Source organism: Oncorhynchus mykiss, chromosome Y (assembly GCF_013265735.2).
Source record: "Oncorhynchus mykiss isolate Arlee chromosome Y, USDA_OmykA_1.1, whole genome shotgun sequence".
Taxonomy (NCBI): domain Eukaryota; kingdom Metazoa; phylum Chordata; class Actinopteri; order Salmoniformes; family Salmonidae; genus Oncorhynchus; species Oncorhynchus mykiss.
Genome location: NC_048593.1, coordinates 41,190,213 through 41,202,961, shown reverse-complemented (window position 1 = coordinate 41,202,961; position 12,749 = coordinate 41,190,213). Strand labels below are relative to the sequence as shown.

General features: G+C 47.3%; 1 protein-coding gene across 1 annotated transcript in view; it reads left to right on the top strand.

The window, feature by feature from the left end:
- Positions 1-12,749, top strand: part of trpc4a (transient receptor potential cation channel, subfamily C, member 4a) — a 134,186-nt gene that overhangs the window by 120,643 nt on the left and 794 nt on the right. Inside the window, exons 14-16 of the mRNA XM_036967725.1 lie at positions 2,383-2,424; positions 9,782-9,871; positions 10,057-10,649. Coding sequence (XP_036823620.1) covers positions 2,383-2,424; positions 9,782-9,871; positions 10,057-10,649 — 725 coding nt within the window. The remainder of the gene's footprint in view (positions 1-2,382; positions 2,425-9,781; positions 9,872-10,056; positions 10,650-12,749) is intronic.

Below are 12,749 nucleotides of genomic sequence, written 5' to 3'. Positions count from 1 at the left end.
ACTCGAAATTGATTGGAGTCCACCTGTGGTAAATTCAATTGATTGGACATGATTTGGAAAGGCACACACCTGTCTATATAAGGTCCAACAGTTGACCTTGCATGTCAGAGGATAAACCAAGCCATTAGGTTGAAGGAATTTTTTGTAGAGCTCAGAGACAGGATTGTGTCGAGGCACCGATCTGGGGAAAGGTACCAAAACATTTATAAGCATTGAAGGTCTCCAAGAATGATGGAGGCCACCATCATTCTTAAATGGAAGAAGTTTGGAACCACAAAGACTCTTCCTAAAGCTGCTCACTCGGCCAAACTGAGCAATTGGGGGAGAAAGGCCTTGGTCAGGGAGACTCTCAGACCATGAGAAACAATATTCTCTGGTTTAATGAAACCAAGATTTTCATTTTTTACAAGAATGCAAAGCGTCACGTCTGGAGGAAATGGCACCATCCCTACGGTGAAGCATGGTGGTGGCCACATCATGCTGTGGGGATGTTTTTCAGCAGCAGGGACTGGGATACTAGAGAACCTGCTCCAGAGTGCTCAGGACCTCAGACTGGGGAGAAGGTTCACCTTTCAACAGGAAAATGACACTAAGCACACAGCCAAGACAATGTAGGAGTGGCTTCGGGACGAGTCTCTGAATATCCTTGAGTGACCCAGCCAGAGCCCGGACTTGAACCCGATTGAACATCTCTGGAGAGACCTGAAAAAAGCTGTGCAGCAACGCTCCCCATCCAACCTGACAGAGCTTGAGAAGATCTGCAGAGAAGAATGGGAGAAACTCCCCAAAATACAGGTGTGTCAAGTTTGTAGCGTCATACCCAAGAAGACTCAAGGCTGAAATCGCTGCCAAATGCACTTCAACAAAGTATTGAGTATAGGGTCTGAATACTTATGTAAATGTGATATTTCAGTTTATTTTCCAAAAATTTCTCAAAACCTGTTTTTGGCTTGTCATTATGGGGTACTGTGATGTCATTATAGGGTATTGTGATGTCATTATGTGGTATTGTGATGTCATTATGGGGTATTGTGATGTCATTATAGGGTATTGTGATGTCATTATGGGGTATTGTGATGTCATTATGGGGTATTGTGATGTCATTATGGGGTATTGTGTGTAGATTGATGAGCAAAACAATAAGTATTTAAACCATTTTAGAATAAGTCTGTAACATAACAAAATATGTAAAAAGTCAATGGGTCTGAACACTTTCCTGAATGCGCTGTATCCACTGTTAACAAAAATCACATCAAGTTGGTTCCTGTTTCAGCCATGTCTTTGGTCATCCTAGTGATTGGTTGACAGTAGAGCCTCCCACAATTCAAGTGATGGCTGCAGTATGAAGTTGGTGAATAGTGACCTTAAAAACTTCATTACCTTTGATCACATGATTTTTGTTTATGCAGTCGACATGTAGGCACACATCTGACAATTTTAATCCCCAGAATGCAACGCACTTTGAAAGGTGGTGACCAACGATAGACTTCACAAAAAGGATCCGCAATTCTATGCTCTCTCTCACACAGTCACGCAGAGCATGTACTACATCGTGGTAGCTACGGAACCAAAACAGGGGAGAAGTTTTAGCCTCGCGCTTCAACCCATCACCTTATGCATTACTGCCTCACAGAGGTAGTCTTCATTGTATCCCTAACTCTGAAAATAAATCATATTGAAAAGCAATAAAAATGGTATTATGGATAAATACATAAAATAAATAAATAAAAATAAAATCTGAAAACGTTATTTATTTATAAACATTTTATTATATATTTTTTTCTTCTTAAAACTAATAGAAATACAAACAAATATAAAAACACAAAACTATAATTGTCTTGGTGGTGACCCATCCATCCATCCATCCATCCATACCGTACATACATGAGGGAGGGAGGGACACACACATGCATAGACACACACGATCGAATGTAATGACAGTGCGAACAGCACGACACTGTTCGGTCCTCATTGACTTGATGTCATAATTCAGACACTTATACAAACACACAGCTGGTGACCATTATGTTACTCTTCACAACATTTCTTCTCTACATGCTGAGAGCCAGATAATGAATCATATCTATCTACGTCTCTCTCTCTCTCTCTCTCTCTTTCTCTCTGTTTATCTCTCTCTCTCTCTCTCTCTCTCTCTCTCTCTCTCTCTCTCTCTCTCTCTCTCTGTTTATCTCTCTCTCTCTCTCTCCCTCTCTCTGTATATCTCTATCCCACTCTCTGTTTATCTCTCTCTCTCTGTTTATCTCTCTCTCTCTCTGTTTATCTATCTCTGTTTATCTCTCTGTTTATCTCTCTCTCTGTCTATCTCTCTCTCTCTCTCTCTCTCTATCTCTCTCTCTCCCTCCCTCTCTCTCCTCTTTATAGACGAGAGCAGCAGAGAACCTGAGGAGAAACCGCCAGTACCAGGTGATGTCTCTTACACACACACACATGCACACTCAGACACACACTCATACAAACACACACACACACACTCATACAAGCACACACACACACACACACACACACACACACACACACACACACACACACACACACACACACACACACACACACACACACACACACATACACATTCAAACACACACACAAACTCAAACACACACACACACACACACAAACACACACACACACACACACACTCATACACACACACATCCCTTTGCTTTCATACGTTGTTCCTCTTGGCTCTTTGTGCTGATATGACGTCCTGCTATCCCTCATGAAAGGGACATAGTTGTTCACACACACACACACACACAAGGAAGCATTCTCAGCCTGTCAATAGACCTACCGCTGAGCTGGCTCAATGATCAAGTGAACTCTGTGTGTAGCAACACGTACGACTGACTGAATGGTGATACGTTAGCTATGTCTGTGTGTGTGCGCGTGTGCGTAGTTGTGCGTGCGTGAGTGTGTGTGTCTGTGTGTGTGTGTGCTTGTATGAGTGTGTGTGTGTGTGTGTTTGTATGAGTGTGTGAACAGCACCTATGTCTGACTGAATAGCTGGTTGTCAGTGTGTAAGATGGAGCTACAGACACACACACGCAGCTCTCTATCCTTTCATAGCGGGCGTTTTTACAGGCTCCCGACCAAATCTGCCAATTTCTGTTTTGTTTTTTTACGCTGATCATTACTTTCTTCTTTACATAATGTCTCCGTCATCATTTCCTGCGAACAAAAAAACTGCTTTCTGGACATCAGAACGGCAATCATTAACCTCGGATGTTCTGCTTATTCTGGACGAGGCCCTAAAACCCGGGACATGGAAAAGGAAGTGATGCTGCAAAAGGGGCAGACCAGTCGCTGGAGAATAAATTGGATGAGCTCCGCTCGCTAATGAAAAATAACGTCAGAGTGCGAATGAACCGTCCCTACCCTCTGTGCAGTCACTGGAGAATAAACTGGATGAGCTCCGCTCGCTAATGAAAAATAACGTCAGAGTGCGAATGAACCGTCCCTACCCTCTGTGCAGTCACTGGAGAATAAACTGGATGAGCTCCGCCGGAGAATATCATATCAACGGGACGTTTAAGAACTGTAATATCCTCAGCTTCCCAGAGTTGTGGCTGAACAAGGACATGGACAATATACATGTAACTGATTTTTCTCTGCATCGTCAAGACCGTACGGTAGCGTTGGGTGAAGTTAGGGGGGGGGGGGGGGGGGGTCTCTATTTGTTAAAAGCAGCTGTTGTGCGATTTCTAATGTTAATAAGGAAAGTCTCAAAGGTTTTTGCTCGACTGAGTTAGAATGCCTAACGATAAGCTGAAGGCCACACTATTTACCAAGAGAGTTTTCATCTATATTTTTTTGTAGGTGTCTATTTATGACCCCCCCAAAAAAAGATGCTGGCACTAAGTTCGCACTCAACGAAATGTATCGGGCTATAAGCAAACAAAGAAAATGCACATCCAGATGTGACGCTCCTATTGGTCAGTGATTTTAATGCAAGGAAACGGAATGATGTTTAAACTCATTGTTGCCAGCATACAACCTGTACAACTAGAGGCAAAAAAAAACTATGTATCACCTTTACTCCACACACAGAGACTCATACAATACTCTCGCTCACCCTCCATTTGGCAAATCTGACCATAACACTATGTTCCTGTTTCCTGCTTACAAGGAAGTACCAGGAAGTGGTCTGATGAAGAGGTTGCTAAGCTACAGGACTGTTTCACAGACTGGAATATGGGGAGGCAGGGAGATAGGCGGGGAGGCAGGGAGACAGGGAGGGAGGCAGGGAGACAGGTGGGGAGGCAGGGAGACAGGGAGGGAGGCAGGGAGACAGGGAGGGAGGCAGGGAGACAGGCGGGGAGGCAGGGAGACAGGCGGGGAGGCAGGGAGACATGCGGGGAGGCAGGGAGACAGGGAGGGAGGCAGGGAGACATGCGGGGAGGCAGGGAGGCAGGGAGACAGGGAGGGAGGCAGGGAGACAGGCGGGGAGGCAGGGAGACAGGCGGGGAGGCAGGGAGACAGGGAGGGAGGCAGGCAGGGAGGCAGGGAGACAGGGAGGGAGGCAGGCAGGGAGGCAGGGAGACAGGCGGGGAGGCAGGGAGAGAGATGGGGAGGCAGGGAGACAGGCGGGGAGGCAGGGAGAGAGATGGGGAGGCAGGGAGACAGGCAGGGAGGCAGGGAGACAGGCGGGGAGGCAGGGAGAGAGATGGGGAGGCAGGGAGACAGGCAGGGAGGCAGGGAGACAGGCGGGGAGGCAGGGAGAGAGATGGGGAGGCAGGGAGAGAGATGGGGAGGCAGGGAGACAGGCGGGGAGGCAGGGAGAGAGATGGGGAGGCAGGGAGACAGGCAGGGAGGCAGGGAGACAGGCGGGGAGGCAGGGAGAGAGATGGGGAGGCAGGGAGACAGGCAGGGAGGCAGGGAGACAGGCGGGGAGGCAGGGAGAGAGATGGGGAGGCAGGGAGACAGGCAGGGAGGCAGGGAGACAGGCGGGGAGGCAGGGAGAGAGATGGGGAGGCAGGGAGACAGGCAGGGAGGCAGGGAGACAGGCGGGGAGGCAGGGAGAGAGATGGGGAGGCAGGGAGACAGGCGGGGAGGCAGGGAGACAGGCGGGGAGGCAGGGAGACAGGGAGGGAGGCAGGCAGGGAGGCAGGGAGGGAGGGAGACAGGGAGGGAGGCAGGGAGACAGGGAGGGAGGCAGGGAGACAGGCGGGGAGGCAGGGAGACAGGGAGGGAGGGAGACAGGCGGGGAGGCAGGGAGACAGGGAGGGAGGCAGGCAGGGAGGCAGGGAGGGAGGGAGACAGGGAGGGAGGCAGGGAGACAGGCAGGGAGGATGCTAAGCTACAGGGCTGTTTCACAGACTGGAATATGGGGGGGCAGGGAGACAGGCAGGGAGGCAGGGAGACAGGCGAGAGGTAGGGAGACAGGCGGGGAGGCAGGGAGACAGGCAGGGAGACAGGCAGGGAGGCAGGGAGACAGGCAGGGAGACAGGCAGGGAGGATGCTAAGCTACAGGACTGTTTCACAGACTGGAATATGGGGAGGCAGTGAGACAGGGAGGGAGGCAGGGAGACAGGGAGGGAGGCAGGGAGACAGGCAGGGAGGATGCTAAGCTACAGGACTGTTTCACAGACTGGAATATGTTCCGAATCCATCCAATACCATTGAATTGTTGGCATTACTGCTATTAGCCAATGGAAATGCATTCAATTACAGATTCACTAGATGGGACAACCGATAGTTTTATTTTTTATTCAAAATAAACGATATCGGCTGATCGATCGTTTGAGATGCAGCCCATGCAAAAAAAAGACGTATCTCTAGCTTAAACATAGGGATTTTGATAGGGATATTTTCATTATGCTAATTAGATTTCCACGGGAGCACGGACATTGTAGGTCAAGGGTTAAACAGGTAACATTCACGGGCCAGAAGGATTACCAGGATCTGGAATCAGAGCCTGACCAGCTGGCAGTCTGTAATACCTACATGTTTCAAGCAGACCACCATAGTCCCTCTACTCAAGAACGCCAAGGTAACCTTGTCTAAATCGCCCTGTAGCACTCACATCTGTAGCCATGAAATGTTTTGAGAGGCTGGTAATGGCTCACATCAACACCATCATTCTAGACACCCTGGACCCACTCCTATTCACATACCGCCCCAAACAGATCCACAGATGACGCAATCTCTATTGCACTCCACACTGTGAACAGTGTTGTCTATCGGTTGTCTATGGACAGTGTTGTCTATCAGTTGTCTATGGACAGTGTTGTCTATCAGTTGTCTATGGACAGTGTTGTCTATCGGTTGTCTATGGACAGTGTTGTCTATCGGTTGTCTATGGACAGTGTTGTCTATCGGTTGTCTATGGACAGTGTTGTCTATCGGTTGTCTATGGACAGTGTTGTCTATCGGTTGTCTATGGACAGTGTTGTCTATCGGTTGTCTATGGACAGTGTTGTCTATCGGTTGTCTATGGACAGTGTTGTCTATCGGTTGTCTATGGACAGTGTTGTCTATCGGTTGTCTATGGACAGTGTTGTCAATCGGTTGTCTATGGACAGTGTTGTCAATCAGTTGTCTATGGACAGTGTTGTCAATCAGTTGTCTATGGACAGTGTTGTCAATCAGTTGTCTATGGACAGTGTTGTCAATCAGTTGTCTATGGACAGTGTTGTCTATCGGTTGTCTATGGACAGTGTTGTCAATCAGTTGTCTATGGACAGTGTTGTATGTGAACAGTGTTGTCTTTGAACAGTGTTGTCTATAGACATTGTTGTCTATCTGTTGATGTTATTATAAAATGGCGCCTGATGGGAAGGCTACTAACCAATTGTGCTATTTTGTTCATTTTTTCTCATTGTTTGTAGCTTATTTTGTACATAATGTTTCTGCCACCGTCTCTTTTGACAGAAAAGAGTATCTGGATATCAGAACAGCGATTACTCACCTCGAACTCGACAAAGATATTTTCTTTAATGAGTCTGACGCGAAGGATAGACTGCTGATACCGGACCAGGCCCAAATCCCCGTCATTCACATGAAGAGAAGACGCCGATACAGGGGACCCAGGTCGGGGTGCCTTGTGAGAATTAGTCGGCGAGTGGGTAACCCACCTCTACCATCTGTCCTATTGGCCAACGTGCAATCATTGGAGAATAAACTGGATGAGCTCCGTTCAAGACTATCCCCTACCAACGGGACATTAAAAACTGTAATTTCAGTCGTGGCTGAACGACGACACGGATAATATACAGTTGGCTGGGTTTTCTGTGCCGAATCGAGGTCGAAAAGGCTTCTTAACAGCTTCTATCCCCATGCCATAAGACGGCTGAACAACTAATGAAATGGCTTTTCAGACTATTTACATTGACCCCCACCACAAACTGTTTTTACGCTGCTGCTACTTGCTGTTTCTTATCTATGCAGAGTCACTGTACCCCTACCTTAATGTACATATTACCCAGACTAACCTGTACCCCATAGTCACTGTACCCCTACCTACATATTACCCAGACTAACCTGTACCCCCATAGTCACTGTACCCCTACCTACATCTACATATTACCCAGACTAACCTGTACCCCCATAGTCACTGTACCCCTACCTACATCTACATATTACCCAGACTAACCTGTATCCCCATAGTCACTGTACCCCTACCTACATCTACATATTACCCAGACTAACCTGTACCCCCATAGTCACTGTACCCCTACCTACATCTACATATTACCCAGACTAACCTGTACCCCCATAGTCACTGTAGCCCTACCTACATCTACATATTACCCAGACTAACCTGTACCCCCTTAGTCACTTTACCCCTACCTACATGTACATATTACCCAGACTAACCTGTACCCCCATAGTCACTGTACCCCTACCTACATGTACATATTACCCAGACTAACCTGTACCCCTATAGTCACTTTACCCCTACCTACATGTACATATTACCCAGACTACGCTGTACCCCCATAGTCACTTTACCCCTACCTACATGTACATATTACCCAGACTAACCTGTACCCCCATAGTCACTTTACCCTTACCTACATGTACATATTACCCAGACTAACCTGTACCCCCATAGTCACTTTACCCCTACCTACATGTACATATTACCCAGACTAACCTGTACCCCCATAGTCACTTTACCCTTACCTACATGTACATATTACCCAGACTAACCTGTACCCCTACCTACATGTACATATTACCCAGACTAACCTGTACCCCCATAGTCACTTTACCCCTACCTACATGTACATATTACCCAGACTAACCTGTACCCCCATAGTCACTGTACCCCTACCTACATGTACATATTACCCAGACTAACCTGTACCCCCATAGTCACTTTACCCCTACCTACATGTACATATTACCCAGACTAACCTGTACCCCCATAGTCACTTTACCCCTACCTACATGTACATATTACCCAGACTAACCTGTACCCCTACCTACATGTACATATTACCCAGACTAACCTGTACCCCCATAGTCACTTTACCCCTACATACATGTACATATTACCCAGACTACCCTGTAACCCTACCTACATGTACATATTACCCAGACTAACCTGTACCCCCATAGTCACTTTACCCCTACCTACATGTACATATTACCCAGACTAACCTGTACCCCCATAGTCACTGTACCCCTACCTACATGTACATATTACCCAGACTAACCTGTACCCCCATAGTCACTGTAGCCCTACCTATATGTACATATTACCCAGACTAACCTGTACCCCAATAGTCACTGTACGCCTACCTACATCTACATATTACCCAGACTAACCTGTACCCCCATAGTCACTGTACTCCTACCTACATCTACATATTACCCAGACTAACCTGTACCCCTATAGTCACTGTAGCCCTACCTATATGTACATATTACCCAGACTAACCTGTACCCCAATAGTCACTGTACCCCTACCTACATGTACATATTACCCAGACTAACCTGTACCCCCATAGTCACTGTACCCCTACCTACATGTACATATTACCCAGACTAACCTGTACCCCCATAGTCACTGTACCCCTACCTACATGTACATATTACCCAGACTAACCTGTACCCCCATAGTCACTGTACGCCTACCTACATCTACATATTACCCAGACTGCCCTGTACCCCCATAGTCACTTTACCCCTACATACATGTACATATTACCCAGACTAACCTGTACCCCCATAGTCACTGTACCCCTACCTACATGTACATATTACCCAGACTAACCTGTACCCCAATAGTCACTGTACCCCTACCTACATGTACATATTACCCAGACTTACCCATACGCCCGCACACTGACTCGGTCCCCCTGTGTTCTTTAGTTCATTTAGTTCTTAACTCTTATTTTTCTTAAAACTGCATTATTGGTTAAGGGGTAGTAAGTAAGCATACCTGTTGTATGGCAAATATAATTTGATTAGATTTTTTACAAAAGAGTATGAATGTTTGTAAAGCTTCCATTATACTTCTCCATCCACGTTACAGTTTCATACAAATGAGATTTCCTGTCTATAATTATTTTAAATCATTTTTGCTAGGCAAGTCAGTTAAATGCACATTTTTATTTTCAATGATGGCCTAGAAACAGTGGGTTTAACTACCTTGTTCAGGGGAAGAACGACATATTTGTACCTAGTCAGCTCTGGGATTTGATCCAGCAACCGTTCGGTTGCTAGTCCAACGCTCTAACCACTAGACTACCTGCCGCCTCCATGTTAATGTTGTTGTTGTTGTTGTTGTTGTTGTTGTTGTTGTGTGTTCCAGGAGGTGTTGAGGAACCTGGTGAAGCGATATGTAGCAGCCATGATCAGAGATGCTAAAACAGAGGAGGGGTTGACTGAGGAGAACTTTAAGGTGAGGACTGGGTTTGACCTGGAGACTGTCTCTTCTCTCTGCTTGTATGGGAACTGAATCAGAACACCTTGAGCTTAGGCTCAAGTCACTTTACAGTCAAATAACCATTCTGTTCATTTCGCTGTTGTTTTTCCTGGCTTTCTCTGATATAATACCTCTCTTTTCTCCCTGTCCCTTTGTTCTAGGAGCTGAAGCAGGACATCTCTAGTTTCCGTTACGAGGTGATGGGGATGATGAAGACAGGTAAACCTGGTCTGGGAGGTCCGGGGGGTGTTGTTGGGGGGGGTTCGGGTGGGTCTGGGGTTGGTGGAGGGCAGTCCTGCCTAGCCTATGCCGACCGGTCCCTTAAGGTCCCCACCACCCCCCCCACCTCCATTGGCCAGCTGAAGAACAACAAGAAGACACTGTTCACCGTAACCGCCTCCATCATCCAGCAGGGCGGCGCCACAGCCTCCTCTCCTCGGCTCCCAGACGCACTTGCCTTCAACGGGCTGAGGCTGGCTAACGGCCTGGCCCCCCTGCCCGCCGATGGTGGTTTCTCTGCAAGCTCCAGAGACAAGCAGGGTCAGAGGAAAGACTTCCCCAGGGACATCACTGATTTTGGGTTGTTCCAGAAACGCCAAAGGGGTGGAGCTACTGGGGTTGGGAATATATACTCTGTGTCCGAGGAGATGGGGGAGACAGGGGAATCGGACGGGGAGGAACGGAAGGGGGAGGCAGGGGAATCGGATGGGGAGGGACGGAAGGGGGAGGCAGGGGGTGAGGAGGGCAAGGGACTGTTGGAGGATAGAGAGAAGGAGGAAGAGGAGGAGGATGGAGTGAAGGAGGAAGAGGCCAATAAAGGGAGAGGGAAAGAGAGGGAAGAGGTGGAGGAGGAGGAGGAGGAAGAGGAGGAGGGGGAGAGTTTCCTCCATCAGGAGTCAGGTGCTGAGGGGGTTGCATCAGGGTCGTCTAAAGGGCGTGGCGAGGAGGAGAGACTTAGGTATGGGAGAGAGATGGAATAGTGGAAGAGACAGCAGAGATATGCGTCACTGCTGGATAGCGAGAGCGACAATCGGAGTGAGATTTCTGTGAGGTGTTATAATCCCTCGTTGGACTGTAATGGACATTTACAGGAAAAGGATCTGTCACCAAGCAAGTCCAGTGTCAGACAATTTCAATGTGAAGACCAAAAAGTTTTGGAATCAAGATATTTAAACAGAATTCATTCCTTTCCTTGCATTGGGATTGGGATGCAAACCTATACAAGGCTTGGATATCTACTGTATATGACAAGGCTTGGACATGTACAGTTTGTGACAAGGCTTGGACATGTACAGTTTGTGACAAGGCTTGGATATCTACTGTACATGACAAGGCTTGGACATGTACTGTTTGTGACAAGGCTTGGATATCTACTGTACATGACAAGGCTTGGACATATACAGTTTGTGACAAGGCTTGGATATCTACTGTACATGACAAGGCTTGGATATCTACTGTATATGACAAGGCTTGGATATCTACTGTACATGACAAGGCTTGGATATCTACTGTACATGACAAGGCTTGGACATGTACAGTTTGTGACAAGGCTTGGACATGTACAGTACATGACAAGGCTTGGATATCTACTGTACATGACAAGGCTTGGACATGTATAGTTTGTGACAAGGCTTGGATATCTACTGTACATGACAAGGCTTGGACATGTACTGTTTGTGACAAGGCTTGGATATCTACTGTTTGTGACAAGGCTTGGATATCTACTGTACATGACAAGGCTTGGATATCTACTGTACATGACAAGGCTTGGACATGTACAGTTTGTGACAAGGCTTGGATATCTACTGTACATGACAAGGCTTGGATATCTACTGTACATGACAAGGCTTGGATATCTACTGTACATGACAAGGCTTGGACATGTACAGTTTGTGACAAGGCTTGGATATCTACTGTACATGACAAGGCTTGGATATCTACTGTACATGACAAGGCTTGGATATCTACTGTACATGACAAGGCTTGGATATCTACTGTACATGACAAGGCTTGGACATGTACAGTTTGTGACAAGGCTTGGATATCTACTGTACATGACAAGGCTTGGACATGTACAGTTTGTGACAAGGCTTGGATATCTACTGTACATGACAAGGCTTGGACATGTACAGTTTGTGACAAGGCTTGGATATCTACTGTACATGACAAGGCTTGGATATCTACTGTACATGACAAGGCTTGGACATGTACAGTTTGTGACAAGGCTAGAAGGATCAATGATGTTTGGAGACTCAGGGAAGCTTGTGACACATTCAGACTCACAGATCTAGGACACTCTATTTACCCCCAAAGACAGCTGCTCTCTGCTCAACAGTAGTGACCCGTACGGGGAATAACATTGTGTCCTTTTGGGACGGTCTGGCCAGTGGGATATAGACCCTTACTACGTCATGGATGATGTCATATGGAATGGTGATGTCATGGATTATGTCTACCGCTTTCTGAAGGGATTAAATAAAAATACATTCACTGTTTAGTCTGCCCTGTGCTTGGACCAGTGTGTGTGCTGTGCTGGACTTGTCCCTCTCTTATTGCCATCTTTCTTCCCTATCTCCCTTTCCATTCACTTTGTATCTCTGTCACAGGAGCTATTTCTCCCTATTCGTTGGCTCCCTCTCCTATGTCCCCTTCCCTCTGTCCCCTTACCTCTACCACCTCACTCTGTCCCCTGTCCCCTTCCCTCTGTCCCCTTCCCTCTACCACCTCCCTCTGTCCCCTGTCCCCTTCCCTCTGTCCCCTTCCCTCTACCACCTCCCTCTGTCCCCTGTCCCCTTCCCTCTGTCCCTGTTCCCTCTACCACCTCCCTCTGTCCCCTTCCCTCTACCACCTCCCT